Source organism: Halichoeres trimaculatus, unplaced genomic scaffold (assembly GCF_033239565.1).
Source record: "Halichoeres trimaculatus isolate MK-OKI-2021-1 unplaced genomic scaffold, fHalTri1.1 fHalTri1_scaffold_10, whole genome shotgun sequence".
NCBI lineage: Eukaryota > Metazoa > Chordata > Actinopteri > Labriformes > Labridae > Halichoeres > Halichoeres trimaculatus.
This window is the reverse complement of record NW_027437187.1, coordinates 24,176,716-24,191,205: the sequence shown is the minus strand read 5'-3', so window position 1 is coordinate 24,191,205 and position 14,490 is coordinate 24,176,716. Positions and strand designations below refer to the sequence as shown.

Below are 14,490 nucleotides of genomic sequence, written 5' to 3'. Positions count from 1 at the left end.
TCCAGCAGCAGGCAACTTAAGGAATCATTTAGAAAATGAAAGGATGGCTGTTTTTTTAAATTTATTCCAATGCTTTATTTACAGCATGATGATGATGAGCAGCGAAGAATGTTCAGTCACACATGCATAAATGGAAAACAATATGTTTACCAATGATCTTGTCCGCCCTTTTAAGGCAAAAGTGACAGTCAAACCAAATTAACGTCTTGACCGAACTGATCTCTTAATTTAGCTCCCTTCATTAAACGTTGGCCTCCATGACACACTGATCATGATTTCCTTTGATAGTTTCCTGCACATAATGTGGGAGTACCTACTTAAAGAAACATGAGTAAATAAATTTAAATAATGTATAATAAATACTGTACATTCCGTTTTGACCTCATTTTCAAGTTTCTGTCAAAACTATGTTTTCAGATTTTACCACAGTTGAGGAGTTAAAGGACTGATTTCAAAGTGTGTGTAAGGCAGACTGTAAGACCTTGAGAGAGATGAATATAAATACTTTTTGTAATTGTGTTTGTAAGGCACTTAAAATAAATAGACTCAAACAAACTCTGGCCTCTAAAACCAAGGTCAATTATAGCCTGTTAGTGACAGGTCTCAATGTTTAAAATGTACTTGACACTTTTCAGAAAATATATATGTTTTTTCCTTCACCACCTCCATGTTTGTAGTGTTGAATACAGCTTACTTACACCACAAAGGTAATTTCTTTTTCTATCAGTACTAAAACTGATACACATCTCACTGAGTACTTTTCCATTGTAAATTAAATGTAGAGCTATTTTGTTTGCACTTGGTGTATCAAAGCACTCTGACCCAAGCTTTTGTGGCAAAACACAGAGAGGTGACATTGGCTCTTACTCCCAAAAACTGTTCTAACAATACACAAGACACAACTCCTTTACAATTCAGCACAAATGGACATTATTTGGCACTGAGTCACAGTTGGGAAATAACTTCCTCTAAAAGCAAACTTCTTTCCAGCACTGGCATCCAGGAAACCACCAAAACACATGCTCCACCGGTGTTTGAATAAAAGGATTATAGTGTTGCGTGAGCAGCACATTAAGAAAACCGTTTTCGCTTTAAAGTGGGACACATTTGATTGATCAGCCAGTGACATTTGTAGAAAAAAAAACATTTAAAAAACTCAAAAATACTCAGAAAAAGTTTGGCACTCTTCAAGCCCACTGGAAATGGTTACTGTTCAACTTCAAGGCAGTCCATTCTGTCCATTTAGAGAGGCTGTGTTAGTAATGCAGGAGTCTCTGAATGTCCATATTCATATTCTCTTAAAGGAACAGCACCCTGCTGGTGACAGTCCTATCTGTTGACCAGATCTGACCCCTGTGTTGGGCAAACCACATAGGGAGGTGTGTTGTTGTCCGTCACATGAGAGCTAGAGGGGTTTCCATTAGTTGAGCTAAACAAAGGAGTGCAGTTGGAACTGCAGGTGTTTGTGAGTGTGCGCAGGTACTCTGCATGGTCAGGCTTGTCGCTCTGCAGCACCCTGGTGGCTTCGTCCACAGTGAACCACTTCCTCTTCCTGCCTAAAAGACAATTGATAAAAGACAAAGTCAGATGGTTGATGTTTTTTTCTCACTGACACTTAATTAACAGCATTTATGAAACACGTGGGCCTTGTAGGCCTAATGTAAAACATTAGATTTGCTGTTGCTATATATCTGAAATATGTGGTGAAAGGTAAATCAGGAGCTGTTGGCAACACTTTTTTCAGTTTTTCTTTTTTTAGTTGTTTTTTTTTCAGGTTAAAGCCTCTGGATGGTGCTATTCAATGCTATTTTTTCCTTTGAGTTGCTCTTTGTTGTCTCTCTCTCTTATTGCCAATTCAGTATTAAATTAGAACTGGATTTTTGTTTTTTACGGAGGGTTGTTTTGCTCTCAAGCAGTGTAAGTTCTGTCTTCTGCCATAGACCAGTGCGACCACATGTAGCTGTACTGGTCTTCATCAAAATAATGTTAATAAGCAATGATATTAGTAGCTCATGACATTTGATACAACAGCACTTGCAGCATTAGCTTACTCCAGAAGGTAGTCAAATCCAGGTAGTCAGAGAATAATGACTGTGCATTTTTTTTAAGCCCGCAGCACCAAAGTTTGAGAGGAAATAACATTTATGACCAACATTAGTTTCTGCTTTGGAAAACCTAATGTGACCCAACCATCTACAGAAATGATCTGTCCAGTAAACCGTCAGCTGGGAGTTATTTATACTTTACTGCAAACCCATAATCTCCTCCCCGTCACTTCCAATGGGAGGAGATGATGTGTGCTTGATAACCACAGGCCACCCTAAATTCCTTTAGCGGAGAGGGTGGGAGACTTTATGTTTATACCCTGAAGCAAACCACCTTAGGCCTTTAAGCAGAAAGGGGGAGAGTAAATTGGAGCAGTAGTGGCAATCTTTTTTGGCTCAGTCAGTCCTCACGCAGGGCAAGAGAGGACAAGTGAGGAGGGGGCTGGGGTGAGATGATAGCTGGAAAACAACTGGGCTCAGCAAACATTCCTCCCCCTTGTGAACAGGATGAACCCTATTTTTGTACATGAACTGAGCAAATAGTAACCACTTTTTACTCAATGAGTTGGAAATGATTTACATTCTGAGTTCACATATTCTAGCATTTATTATCATTATTGAGTAAGAGTGGTCTACAAAGTGCTGAAAGTGGTCTACAAAGAGCCAGGAATGAATCCCTATTCATTGATGTGTCCGGCTTGCTGGACGTTCAGTTTAATATCAAAGAAGAAAAAAGTCATAGACATTTTTTAATTGAATTTGAGCAAAGAAAAGCCTGAAGTTGCCAAAAAAAATAATTCTCAGTCTCATCCTCATGCTACAGAATAGAAAATATTTGATTAATACTGGTATCGGATCAGTTTTGGTAACAGCCAATACCGAAGCCAAGGTATCACTATTGGTATTGGTGTTTCAAAAGTAAGATTGGTGCATCCCTGTGGTTTTTTCAGAGAGGAACATGACACATGAATACATGAAAATGAATAAATTTAGTTACATAAAACATCAGCCTATCATCTTTTGATCTCCCCTAAGATAGAAGCCTGACATAAATTACTCCATGTCTGTACAGGAGGCTGAGAGCCAAAATTGCTTACTAAAATGGGTCGGGTGTTAAAGTGTGTCTCACCCCATCTGACTTACAGGGAAACGCTCCTCAAAAATACAAAAAAGAAAAAGGTTACCCCTTGCACTTAATAAACACTGGGGCTCACCGATGTTGACGGAGTCTTCCCAGTCCTCTAGAGTCTCTGTCACGACAAGGGTGTACACGTAAGTTCTGTGTTTTCTGTCTTGATTGTGCTGCAGAGAAAGTTTGGTGCAAAAAAAAAACTCTGTTAGCACAATGCATGAATATTCGCTGCCTGGCCAAAAAATCAGTCGTCACCATAAAAAAGTCACACACTCTGATATTTCATTGGACCGCTTTTGGCTTTGATTACAGCACGCATTTACTGTTGCATTGTTTCAATGAGCTTCTGCAATGTGACAAGATTTATTTCCATCCAGTGTTGCATTTATTTTGTCACCAAGATCCCTGAACCAATCTCCCACAATTTCAGCCTGATGAATCCTGGCATTGTCACCTTGGAATATGGCCATGCCATCAGGGAAAAAAAAATACATTGATGGAATGACCTGCTTATTCAGTATATCCAGGTAGTCAGCTGACCTTATTCTTTGAGCACAGACTGTAGATGAACCTAGACCTGACCAACTGCAACAACCTCAGATCATGGCACTGCCCTCAAAGGCTTGTACAGTAGGCACTAGGCATGATGGGTGCATCACTTCATCTGCTTCTCTTCTTACCCTGATGTGCCCATCACTCTGGAACAGGGTAAATCTGGACTCATCAGACCACATGACCTTCTTCCATTGCTTCAGAGTCCAATCGTTATGCACCCTAGCAAATTGAAGCCTTTTTTTCCAGTTAGCCTCGCTGACTTGTAGTTTTCTCAAGGCTACACAGCTGTTCAGTCCCAATCCCTTGAGTTTCACTATTAAACATTGCCCAGAGTTCTACAACTGATTTCGCCAAATGTTCAATCGCGATCATTCAGGATTTTTTTCTGGCCCTTTTTCTTTTACATGGATGATGGGTCCCCACTTTCCTTTCAGTTTTTAATAATGCGTTGGACAGGTTTGACCCAATTTAAGTAGTTTCTGTAATCACCTTAGATTGTCTCTGCTTGATGCATGCCAATGATCTGACCCTTCTCAAACCGACTAAAACCTTTTCCATGACCATTGGATGTGTCTTTCAACATGATTGTTTAAGAAATGAGAAGCAACTCATTGCACCAGTTGGGGTTAAATAACTTGTTGCCGGCTGATAGATAATCTTCCATGCAGTGATTATCCAATAGGAGGTTCGTACCTCTTTGCTCAGTTAAATTCAGGTGGCGACTTTTTTGGCCAGGCAGTGTGATTTATATACTGTAAAGACATTACATTAATAATAGAACCCCCGTGAACAAATCGGTCAAATGGTCTGGCTGACTGGGACACACAAGCATGAAGCTGCCTACACAGGCATCTTTGGCATGTTTGTAGGGTTACCAGTTAAGTCCATGCAGGATTTTAAACAGTGTTGCACAATGTATTGTATGCCATGTGAAAATGTATTACAATTTTCCCTGACAGTTAGAGAATCTTACCTCAAAAATCCCAAGTAGCCTACCGAGCTTTCCTTTCACACCAGCCTGTAAACATAGAGGACTAATCAAGAGACATCCAATACATTAATATTTGAAAGGCCAGTGAAATGTTAGCAAATGCATTTAACCTTTAAAGATAACTTAAGAATTATGCCTCACTGTGCGATATTTTATACAGTTAGAACATGTGAGCTGCAGTAAAGAACAGCACGTCTCTCTGAGCATGAGCATTTGTGTCATTGCAGGACAGAAAACCCAACATGTGCCTGAGAGACAACATGCAGGCTCCCAAACATAGTCTGAGTGATGGGATGACAAGACGGAGGAGCTTAACACACATATGTTACAGAGGTGCATATACATTTCTGCTTATGCCCTAGTAGTGACTTTAGATGCTGAATTTAGCTGCACAAGCGTCATCCACTTGCATGTATGCTAGAGGAGTGGTTACCAACCTGAGGGTCTGGACCCCCTAAAGACTGGGTCACAAGATGAAAAGTAGAGCAGGTAAACAAAGATATATATGTTGGATTTAAAACTTGCTTTCCTTTTAAAATGCTTCTGTTTTTTTAACAGCAAACATGCTTCACAAATTCTATTTCCCCCTAGTTTTATACACCAACACACGGCAGCTTTCTCTTCTTTGTGTGTTGCAAACAGTGTCTACCAACAGCACAGAAAGCAGAGCATGTGCAGTTTACCGACTTTTACACGGATTTTATCACTCTTTCAAAATGAACAGGTATAAGACTCCAAACTGACTTGAATTAACAGTTTCGTACAGCATTAAGGCACAAAGGCTTCACTAACTTTTCATTTGTGATGAAAAATAATTTTGATTTCTTACTATCATATTTATGCAGATAAGATGAAAACAATATTGTGTTACTTGAAATGATCAATCTTGTGTTTTTACTTGTTGACTCAAATGTAACCACATGAAACTTGTATTTCTTGAACTCTTGGCTTGCCACAGTGGTTGTTCCGCAGCTCATCCATATTCAGGAACATGTCAGGTCTGGGAGGCACAGGATGTGGGTAACTGGAAACCCGTCCCAAATGTCACTGCCATACTTTAAAACTGTCAGCACATGGCTATCCAAAGCAGAAGCTCACAGCTCACTCACAATCCAAACACACTGTCAAACCACCTGCAGACCCCCGACTAAACCACAGAAGAATAAACACGCCATCTACGCATTATTTCTATCCTGATTCAACAGAGGCTTTCGTCTGGATTCTACAAACTTGGGTGTAGCATTCATCGTTTATGTTTATCTCTCGCTATCATTTGATGACAGCACACCTTTCATGTAGTGGGTGGCCCTAGGTTTGTCTCCAGCCCATGGCCTCTTTCCTACAGGTTATTCACACTCTTCTCTGGGTTTTGTGCTCCGTCTGCCATCCTATCCTCTCAAAATAAAGGTGTAATTGCCCAGAAATATAAATTTAACAAAAAGTTAAGTGAGGCCTGCATGTGTATGTTGTTAAACTCACTTCTTCATAAGTCTCCCTGACAGCAGCCCCACAGGGCTCCTCCTCGGGCTCCACCCCTCCTCCTGGCACAATCCACTGGTCAGGGTGCCGGCTGCTGCTCACTAGTAGCACCTTTCAAAGAGAAAGAACTTCGTCAGGTATCTGACTGCTGATTGAAAGTTCCCAATAACACAATTACGGCATGCCCAAGTTCAGAGTCTCTTCACACTATAAAGTGTCTGATGGCGGCTGAACGTGGTGCTACTCAATCAGCAGGACGTGTATTGAACATTTTGCATGCCATGCTAGTCACTCCTATTACTTTGTGAAATATGAGCATGGTGAGGACATGGCTGCAGAACATGTTGTGCTATTCAGAGCATTATTTAAATGTGAGTGAGTGGGATTTTCATCTGCCAGGCAGATACATGTGTAAACCAAACACAGCCACCCTGAGCCTAAATATTTCTGTAATTTTGAAGCAACATGGTGCGTAATATTTTGAGTTTAGGCTATTTTATATTTTCAGTGTTAGAAAAGGCCACACAAGAATAGACAAACAGCGAAACCAGCATGAAGTACCTCATGCTTGAATATTATCCTGTCCTCTAAATACATACCTATCAACACTAACCTCGTGATTGAAAACAGGTAAAATCAAAACATTCATCCAAAGAGAATGCAGTGCCAAATTTTCATGGTCAGTTGCTATTAAATACAGGGATGGGTACCAAATTAGGTACTTCTATAGGTACTGACCAAATTCCATCACTGAAAATCAAATGGTTCCATGTTTAGGTACCCAAACACATCCTAGTGCCTGTAAGAGAGTGGAAGAGTAGGCGTTTTTTCATAATGGACATAAACACACTTGCAAGTTTACATAAGGAAAAACAAATATGTGTAATTAAAATACTTTGAGATTTTATTACAATACAAATTAGTATTTTTTACCACATAAACATACAGAAAAGTAACAAAAATCAGTACCATTGAGTACCAATACTGATTGCCAGGAACTGTGCATCGGTACCACATCGTTTCAAATGTGAAAGTAATCTATCCCTAAAAACTGTCATGCAGGAACAAAATAGGCAATTAAATTAAAACTGGTTTCATTTTATCCAAAAGTATCGCCCTGCAGCACACTTGACGTGTAACTGACCTCAAACACATTCAGTTTGGTCTTTTTTGAGCACAGTGCCCCTCTGAAGATGCGGTCATTTGACCTGAACACTATCTGGAATCACACTGACCCACATTAGGTTCACATGTGAACACTTTCTCAATTCTTCCCAGCATGTGCAGCCAAATCCACTCTGCGACACCCCTGGGATAATGCCGGCTCAGCAAAGACCGGTTAAAAAAAACAGCGCAGAAGATCAGTTCTCTTTTGTATGTTAAACGCAGACCAGCAAACAGAGCTGTCCCCTGCTCCACTGAGGTTTCCCCACATTAAGATGTGTGTGCATTCCTGCTGAGACCTGATCGTGAAGGCATGGCAGATTTGTAAAACCACCGGTATCAACATCTTCACTGCTGTCAAAGCTGCTCTCACTTGCACAGAAATGACTGTGATGATTGAAACTTCACGCTGTGTGACCCTTGGTGGATTCCAAGTCGGTCATCAGTAAAATAATACTAGTAAAAGAGTTTCAGAACTCAAACAGAGCAACATTTCAACATTTTGCAGAAAGTCTGCCTGTTAATAGATCTTATTCAGTCACACGTCTCCACATGAAACTGCATCATAATCTAAATGAGACCTCTTTTCTACCAGTTTTCATGCTCTGGATCATTGAAATAAACACTTTAATACTTGTGGGTGTGACAACCCTCTCTCTGTCCCTGCTTCTGTAAACTCTTTTTGGGGACTTGTTCTTGGCTAAGGCATCTCTGTCAATATTTATGTTTGGATAACAAGCCATCAGATTTGATGAACTAAATCTACAGAGGCTAAAACCTGCAGAGCGAGATTTTTACCTCGCTGTTACCCAAACTAAATGTTTGTTTATTGTGACGTTTTTCTCTTAGGATTGGTTACATTGTTATCACAGCAATCAAGGCAAAAAAAGGGAAAAGCTGTTTGAGATCATACTTTCTTGACAGCTCTAGTTTGATTTCCAAGAAAAAAATCAGCAAAACTGTACATGATATATTTCTGCCAGCTGACTCAGACCACACAGATCACATTTGTAGGAAAAAAAAAAGTATTTACTCCAATGAATCTAAAAAAGGTTTGATTATATGATCTTTAATGTCATACTAGAGAAGTTGGATTTCCTTGCAGCAAATGCTGAAATGTTGAAATGCTGAGGCTAAAGATGAAAATGAGAAAAGCAAGTCAAGGCAGATAAACCATCATGAGTGTCTCTGTTCCTGAGTGTTTAGATTAGTTAGGATGAAAAGCTACGATTAACAGCTGCGTGGTTTCCATTGTGATAGACCATCTCCATTCACTGTAATGGGAAAAATAAGTGGGAAACGTTGAATAGTTTGGAAAAGTATGCCTGTTTGAAATGTGAAAAATACAAGCACACTTCTCCTGAACATGCTGATAGGTTTGGTCATCCCTCCAGTTTGATCCCAGCTCCAGTTGTCTCATGACGAAGTGTCCCTAAGCAAGACACAGACCGAACCCCAAATTGCTCTCAGTGCTACAGAAAGCTCTGTGTGAATCCACGTGAACAACACTAGCTAACACTAATCGCCCTCAACTACAGCAGCCTGTGTCATCAGTGAATGTAAACAACGAATATGACGAGAGGCTTAGAAGCTATAAGTGGTCAGAAAGACTAGAAGAAGACGTTATACAGGGTATATGCTGAAATCCTGAGGTTAAATTCAATACCTTTTTAAGACTTTTTAAAAAACCTTTCAAAAAGTTTTGAGACCTTGTCGAGACTTTAACCGATCTTTACTACTACTACTATTACTAAACTATAGTTGTAGTTTGCATTTTAACATAAATTAGGTAAAATGAGAAGGAACAAAGCTTGAAAGAATAAATGAAACTAAAGGCAGGTTAATTGACATTCCCATTCCCTCAAAAAGTAACAGCAGTTATTCAAGGCCAACTTACAGAAAAAAAAACAACAATTTATTTCATGGTCAAAATTTAGGACATGCGCTTGAGGTTGTGTTATATGCTTTCTATCAGCGCTACATACTGACGGCGACTAAACTACTGGACAAACTGAGTATGTTGTCACATTAGCCTACGGATATGTTGGGCTGCTAGCGCTACGTATAGCCCACGCCTCACAAAATTACAACTTTGCTTGTTGTCAAGTCTGAAACAACAGTGCTACAAAACTGTATCGATAAATACCTTATCTCATCACATTAAAAAGGTGATTTGGGCAAAGAAAATTTGTTGCAAAACAGCTGAGATCAGGGGAGGCTTTCTCTAAACTGTGAGAATCCAAGATCCCAGGTCATCAAAAGTCTGAGACATTTTCTCAGGAGGCTTGAGAAACTCTTGTGATCTAGAGTGAAATATTTTAAGATGCTAAAGCTTTTTCTAGATCCTCACGCTGGTCTGTGATGAGTGTGACGAGCAAAATGATCGTCCAATCACCAGGTGTGGTTATTTTTGAAAGTTCAAAGGTGTGTCAGGTTAGTTTGTAACAGTCGCAAGGAGGAAAATAAATATTCATGGATACGTTTGGAGTCAAAGCTTGAATACCAATAAAATGTAATACCTCATAACATTAGTATTAAAACTTTTTAATCCTTTTTAAGGGCCTTAATTTTCCCACAACTGATTTATCAACTTTTAATACTTTTTAAGACCCTGCGGACACCCTGTTATAAGTCCAATCATCATTTACCATGATGGTTTATGATAATGATGAGATCACAAATCAATAGTTAGAAGGATGAGAGCACGACCCTGGGAACTATGTGGTCTGCAGAAGTGCTGGCAGCTGTCTCATGGGCACAAATACATTTGACACACACATACACACACACACACACACACACACACACACACACACACACACATGCATGCGCGGTTTCGCACAAACAATGGCACTCCAAAACTTCTGGATCAGCAGTTGCCTTTTTTGTTTGACAACAAAAGAGCTTAGCAGAGGTGGTTAATGCCCTGACAGGCTCCAGCACACACACACACACAAACTCACACGCCACACACGCACAAGCGCACGCCTGTGAGAGTTAGCAGGGAAGAGGAGCTTTGAGGGCACACGTCTGATGCAGCTTCATGACAGTTAACACCTTATCACAATCACAGTTAAGATAGAGATAAGAACAGATGTCAGACCCCACATTGAGACACTAAATTCAACCCTGCTGGTCGTCCAGAATCCTAAATCTGGTGGCTAACTGATGTGTTCATTTGCATAATTTGTTTACTGAAAACAATGTGTGCCATTCACAAAAAGTAGACTGTAATAAGAACCCAATCGGAATCCTCTGTAATATTTTTAGCAGACTTCTCCCTTGGTCTCAGGACTCTAACTGACATACCTAGCAAGTGTCTACAAACCTGACATGTAGTTTCCCACATTAAATACAAAAAGTGCAATCAGAACATACAGCAATTCTGCATCCTTAAGAAAATCAAAACCAGTTTTATGGGTTTGTAAGTCCTTAAGGCAGAGCAACAGAGCATAATGAAAAGTAACAGATAAGAAGAAAGTGATGGGGACGAGGAGAGGGTGGCAGCATGAAGAAAGCAAATCTGTCAGGGGACAGCAAGTGCTTGCACCTTGGAGCTATAAATTGCAGTCGATAGGTCACTAGCACACAGTGTAACACACCCCCATGCAGGCCTCTGACCTCACTCCTCATATCACATGTGGTCCTGAGAAGGGCAGCAGTCACCAGGCAGACACTTACTGATCCAACACAGCCACTGCCCCAGATCTATAAGTTTTTCCATTTTGAATCAGTCGTAATCCAAATCCTTGTTTCAGAAGCATCAGATTGGATTACCAAGATTACCAGTTTAAGGATTCATCCATAGAAACTTTCCCTGAATTACATTAAACATTGTTTGTGTGTGTGTGTGTGTGTGTGTGTGTGTGTGTGTGTGTGTATGTGTGTATGTGTGTGTGTGTGTGTGTGTGTGTGTGTGTGTGTGTGTGTGTGTGTGTGTGTGTAATAAATTCTAACATCTTTATTTTGCACTGACATTGACAAAAAGAAAATGACATCTGTAGCACTCCTTCATCTCAATACAAACATGGCAGTTTATACTATGTTTAGAACAAACAGTAAATAGGCTGCAGCAACACACTGCCAAAACTGCAAGGATTAGTGATCACAATGACATGCATTAGTACTGAAATCACCCTTCACAAAACACATCCACCGGTGCCAATGTTAGCAAAAAAAAAAAAAAACCATGGAGAGTGGATGTCTTCAGTGAAAGGAGTAGTAAAAGTTGTTCACAGATACAAATGGAGCCAAAAATCGTTTATACAATTAGGACACGATGTCTTTTGACATTTGATATATATATATTGATTTTCTCTGGATTCTGGTCAGCCCCACCTCAAGAACTCTCGAATAACTTAAAATGAAAAAAAGTATCCGGTTGTGTGGCCAAGTCGTCTTCACCTTAACAGACCACTAATGGAAGGCACATGTCATCTCTGTTATATTACACTGACACAGCAGAGTTAGGAGCTATTAAGATATTGTAGAAAAAAGTTACACGATGATTATGCCTACATTTCAGTTTTAGTTAAGCTCCAATTTATTGAGACCAACTCCAACCGCCCGTGGACACGTCTTACCTCGTCCTCTTTCTCACTTTTGAAGCACAAACACGCTGCTCTTCTCTTGAACCCCTCGCCGTCGTACGTCCTGGTCTGGTTTGGCTTAAACTTCATCATTTATATTCGTCCTCTCGCAGTATGCCAGGAGACGTCAGGGTCGGGAATGAGTCAGGGAAGAGAAAACGTGTGGTCTAATATGCAGACGTTGAAAGAAACTGGAGTGGCGGGTCGAGTGGGGCGCGCGACATGCGTCTGTGGTTGTCGTAGTTACAACAGCTGTTGAAAACAGGAAGAGGAAATGAAGCCGTCCTCGGTAATGCCTTTTTGGAAAGCTGAGTTACAAGAGGTTAATCAAAACTGCCGTTCCAGTAATAAAATGTCAGGTATATTTGGCATTATAAATAAAATAGTAAATGGAGCCTAAAACAAGTTCTGAAGCAGGAGCGTGTCTACACATTATTGGTTGGTTGGGCACAAGAGGGGCACCAAACTCACACAGGGGTGGCATGGTTTGCTACTTTATTTAAAAAAAAAACGCTTCTACATATTGCACTGGTGTAGCCAAAGCATACAAAAGCAGAAGAGACCTTGGTTAGTTCACCTACGTGAAATACACTGCATACTTACTATAGCGCAAAATCGTAGAGTAATCTCTCAAATCAAACACCCTGCTTCACACTAACTGGCAATGATGATTGCATTTCAGAACTACTCACCGTTGTTCATCTGTTATTCAATAATCACAACCATCATCCATCATCTGATTTGTTCCCATCATCTTCCGCCATGTAGCCAAGATGGTGACCATGGAGGGCAAGAGCTGTCCAGCATTCCACACTCACCTTTCTGACTGTTTTAAGTGCACCAGCATAGGAATCGAAGTGCACTGCATTTTTCATACTGTTATTGGGATCACACTAATGTACTACAGACAGTAAGTGTGAGTACAGAAGTTAGTGATTCGAGTCACAACCTTGGCTGGCAGAGCTGCAGTACTGAACTCATAGGCCCCATCTCCTCAATGCCACACTCGCATACTCATTGATTTTGAGGCACGTCCCATCTGTTAAATCAGTCAAAGCTTAGGGCTGTCTTACTGTCTCATTATAAAGTGTGTTAGGGATCTGGGAGGGAACAAACAGGACGTTACGGTGAGTAAGAACATTTTCTAAAGAAGTTGGAAGGAAGTGTTGGCTAGAGTTTGTGAGAAATTAAGAAAAATCATTGGTTGTAATCTATTGCTGGCAGAATCAAATCAGTGCATGTGCCGGCTCCAAAGTGAAGGCCTCAGCAAACAGATTACTGCTCCTTTCCTACACATTCAGAGACCAGTAATTCAGATCTCGTGATTTCTTTTACTTTCTTCATTCATTGTTTAGGCTTTGGACACAAGTGTTTGCATTTGAGCCCCAATTCTCATATGAGAATGTGAATTATTAAAATGTACCTTCTTATTAGTAAGACTCAGTATTTACATCAAAATATCAAAAAGGTACATTTTTAACAGTAGTTATGATGCATCTATATATTTTACTTCCCTTTTCCCACAAACACCTTAATATGGTGCTCTGCTGCCACCTTTAGTTGTGTTACTGGAACAGCAAATCAACTGGTTCTCACTCCAAAACAAGCACAGGCCTTCTCTCTGGTGAATGTCCATGAGATTATGAGCATAGGTTCTCACGTTTACAGGCTTGACTTTTAAAGTGTGTATTCTCTCAAGTAAAAGTGCAGTTGCTTAAAATAAGATTAACCTGAAAAGTTAATTTTCCATATATATATATATATATATATATATATATATATATATATATATATATATATATATATATATATATATATATATATATATATATATAAATAAATTCATGTAACTTATAATGTTTCAAGTTTTTTTTATTATTATTATTTTAAATATTGATGAATGTGGCTTATTGAATAAAAATAACAGTTGACAAGTATAATTCAAAACACAAGAATAATTTATTTTATTTTTATTGAATCACCATTCAAACATAACATAGTTTTATCTCTTTGTATGTTTAAGTACTCACAAACACAAAAGTGGTGTCGGGAAGCCTATGGATATATTAATAAAAAGTGTGAAAGAAAAAGAAGTACATGCAACAGGTATGATCACAACCGTCTGAGGACTGTCAAAAAAAATCACTTCAAAATCTTGGGAGAGCTTCACGTGGAGTGTACTGAGACTGGTGCCAGTGAATCAAGAGCCACAACACACAAGCATCCTAAGGAAAAAGCTTAAGGCAGTCTTGATAACAGGCAACTCCTGAATGAAAATATCAGAAGTGTCTTGGCACGAAGAGAGAAGTACAGTACTGCTGCTCAGTGGTCTGGAGCAAAACTATTTCTTCACTTGATTGGACATAAAAGTCCTGGAGTGTGAAGAAGTATGGAGGTACCAAATCTGAGGGTGTTACATGTGCAGTGTAAATTTTGCACAGTCTGTGCTGATTTGAGATTCATTGTCATCTGCTGGTGTTGCTTTCTTTTTCAAATAAGCACTAAGTACTTCCATCTGCCTACAAGTTCTATGAA

At 39.7% G+C, this 14,490-nt stretch overlaps 1 protein-coding gene across 1 annotated transcript; it reads right to left on the bottom strand.

The window, feature by feature from the left end:
- Window positions 1-55: 55 nt before the first annotated feature.
- nudt4a (nudix (nucleoside diphosphate linked moiety X)-type motif 4a) lies at window positions 56-12,215 on the bottom strand. The gene is made up of 5 exons (XM_074677715.1): window positions 11,950-12,215; window positions 6,203-6,313; window positions 4,706-4,750; window positions 3,260-3,347; window positions 56-1,556 (listed from the first exon to the last, which is right to left on the bottom strand). The coding sequence occupies exons 1-5, from the start codon at window positions 12,046-12,048 to the stop codon at window positions 1,330-1,332; spliced, it is 570 nt and encodes a 189-aa protein (XP_074533816.1). The 5' UTR covers window positions 12,049-12,215; the 3' UTR covers window positions 56-1,329.
- Between the last annotated feature and the right edge of the window lie 2,275 nt (window positions 12,216-14,490).

Excerpts from the sequence above, each read along its gene's own strand:
- nudt4a (XM_074677715.1), bottom strand. The coding sequence starts at position 12,048 with ATGATGAAGTTTAAGCCAAACCAGACCAGGACGTACGACGGCGAGGGG. Across the intron at positions 6,314-11,949 it reads AAAGTGAGAAAGAGGACGAG|GTGCTACTAGTGAGCAGCAG; the intron begins GTAAGACGTGTC and ends TCTCTTTGAAAG. Across the intron at positions 4,751-6,202 it reads TCAGGGAGACTTATGAAGAA|GCTGGTGTGAAAGGAAAGCT; the intron begins GTGAGTTTAACA and ends CTATGTTTACAG.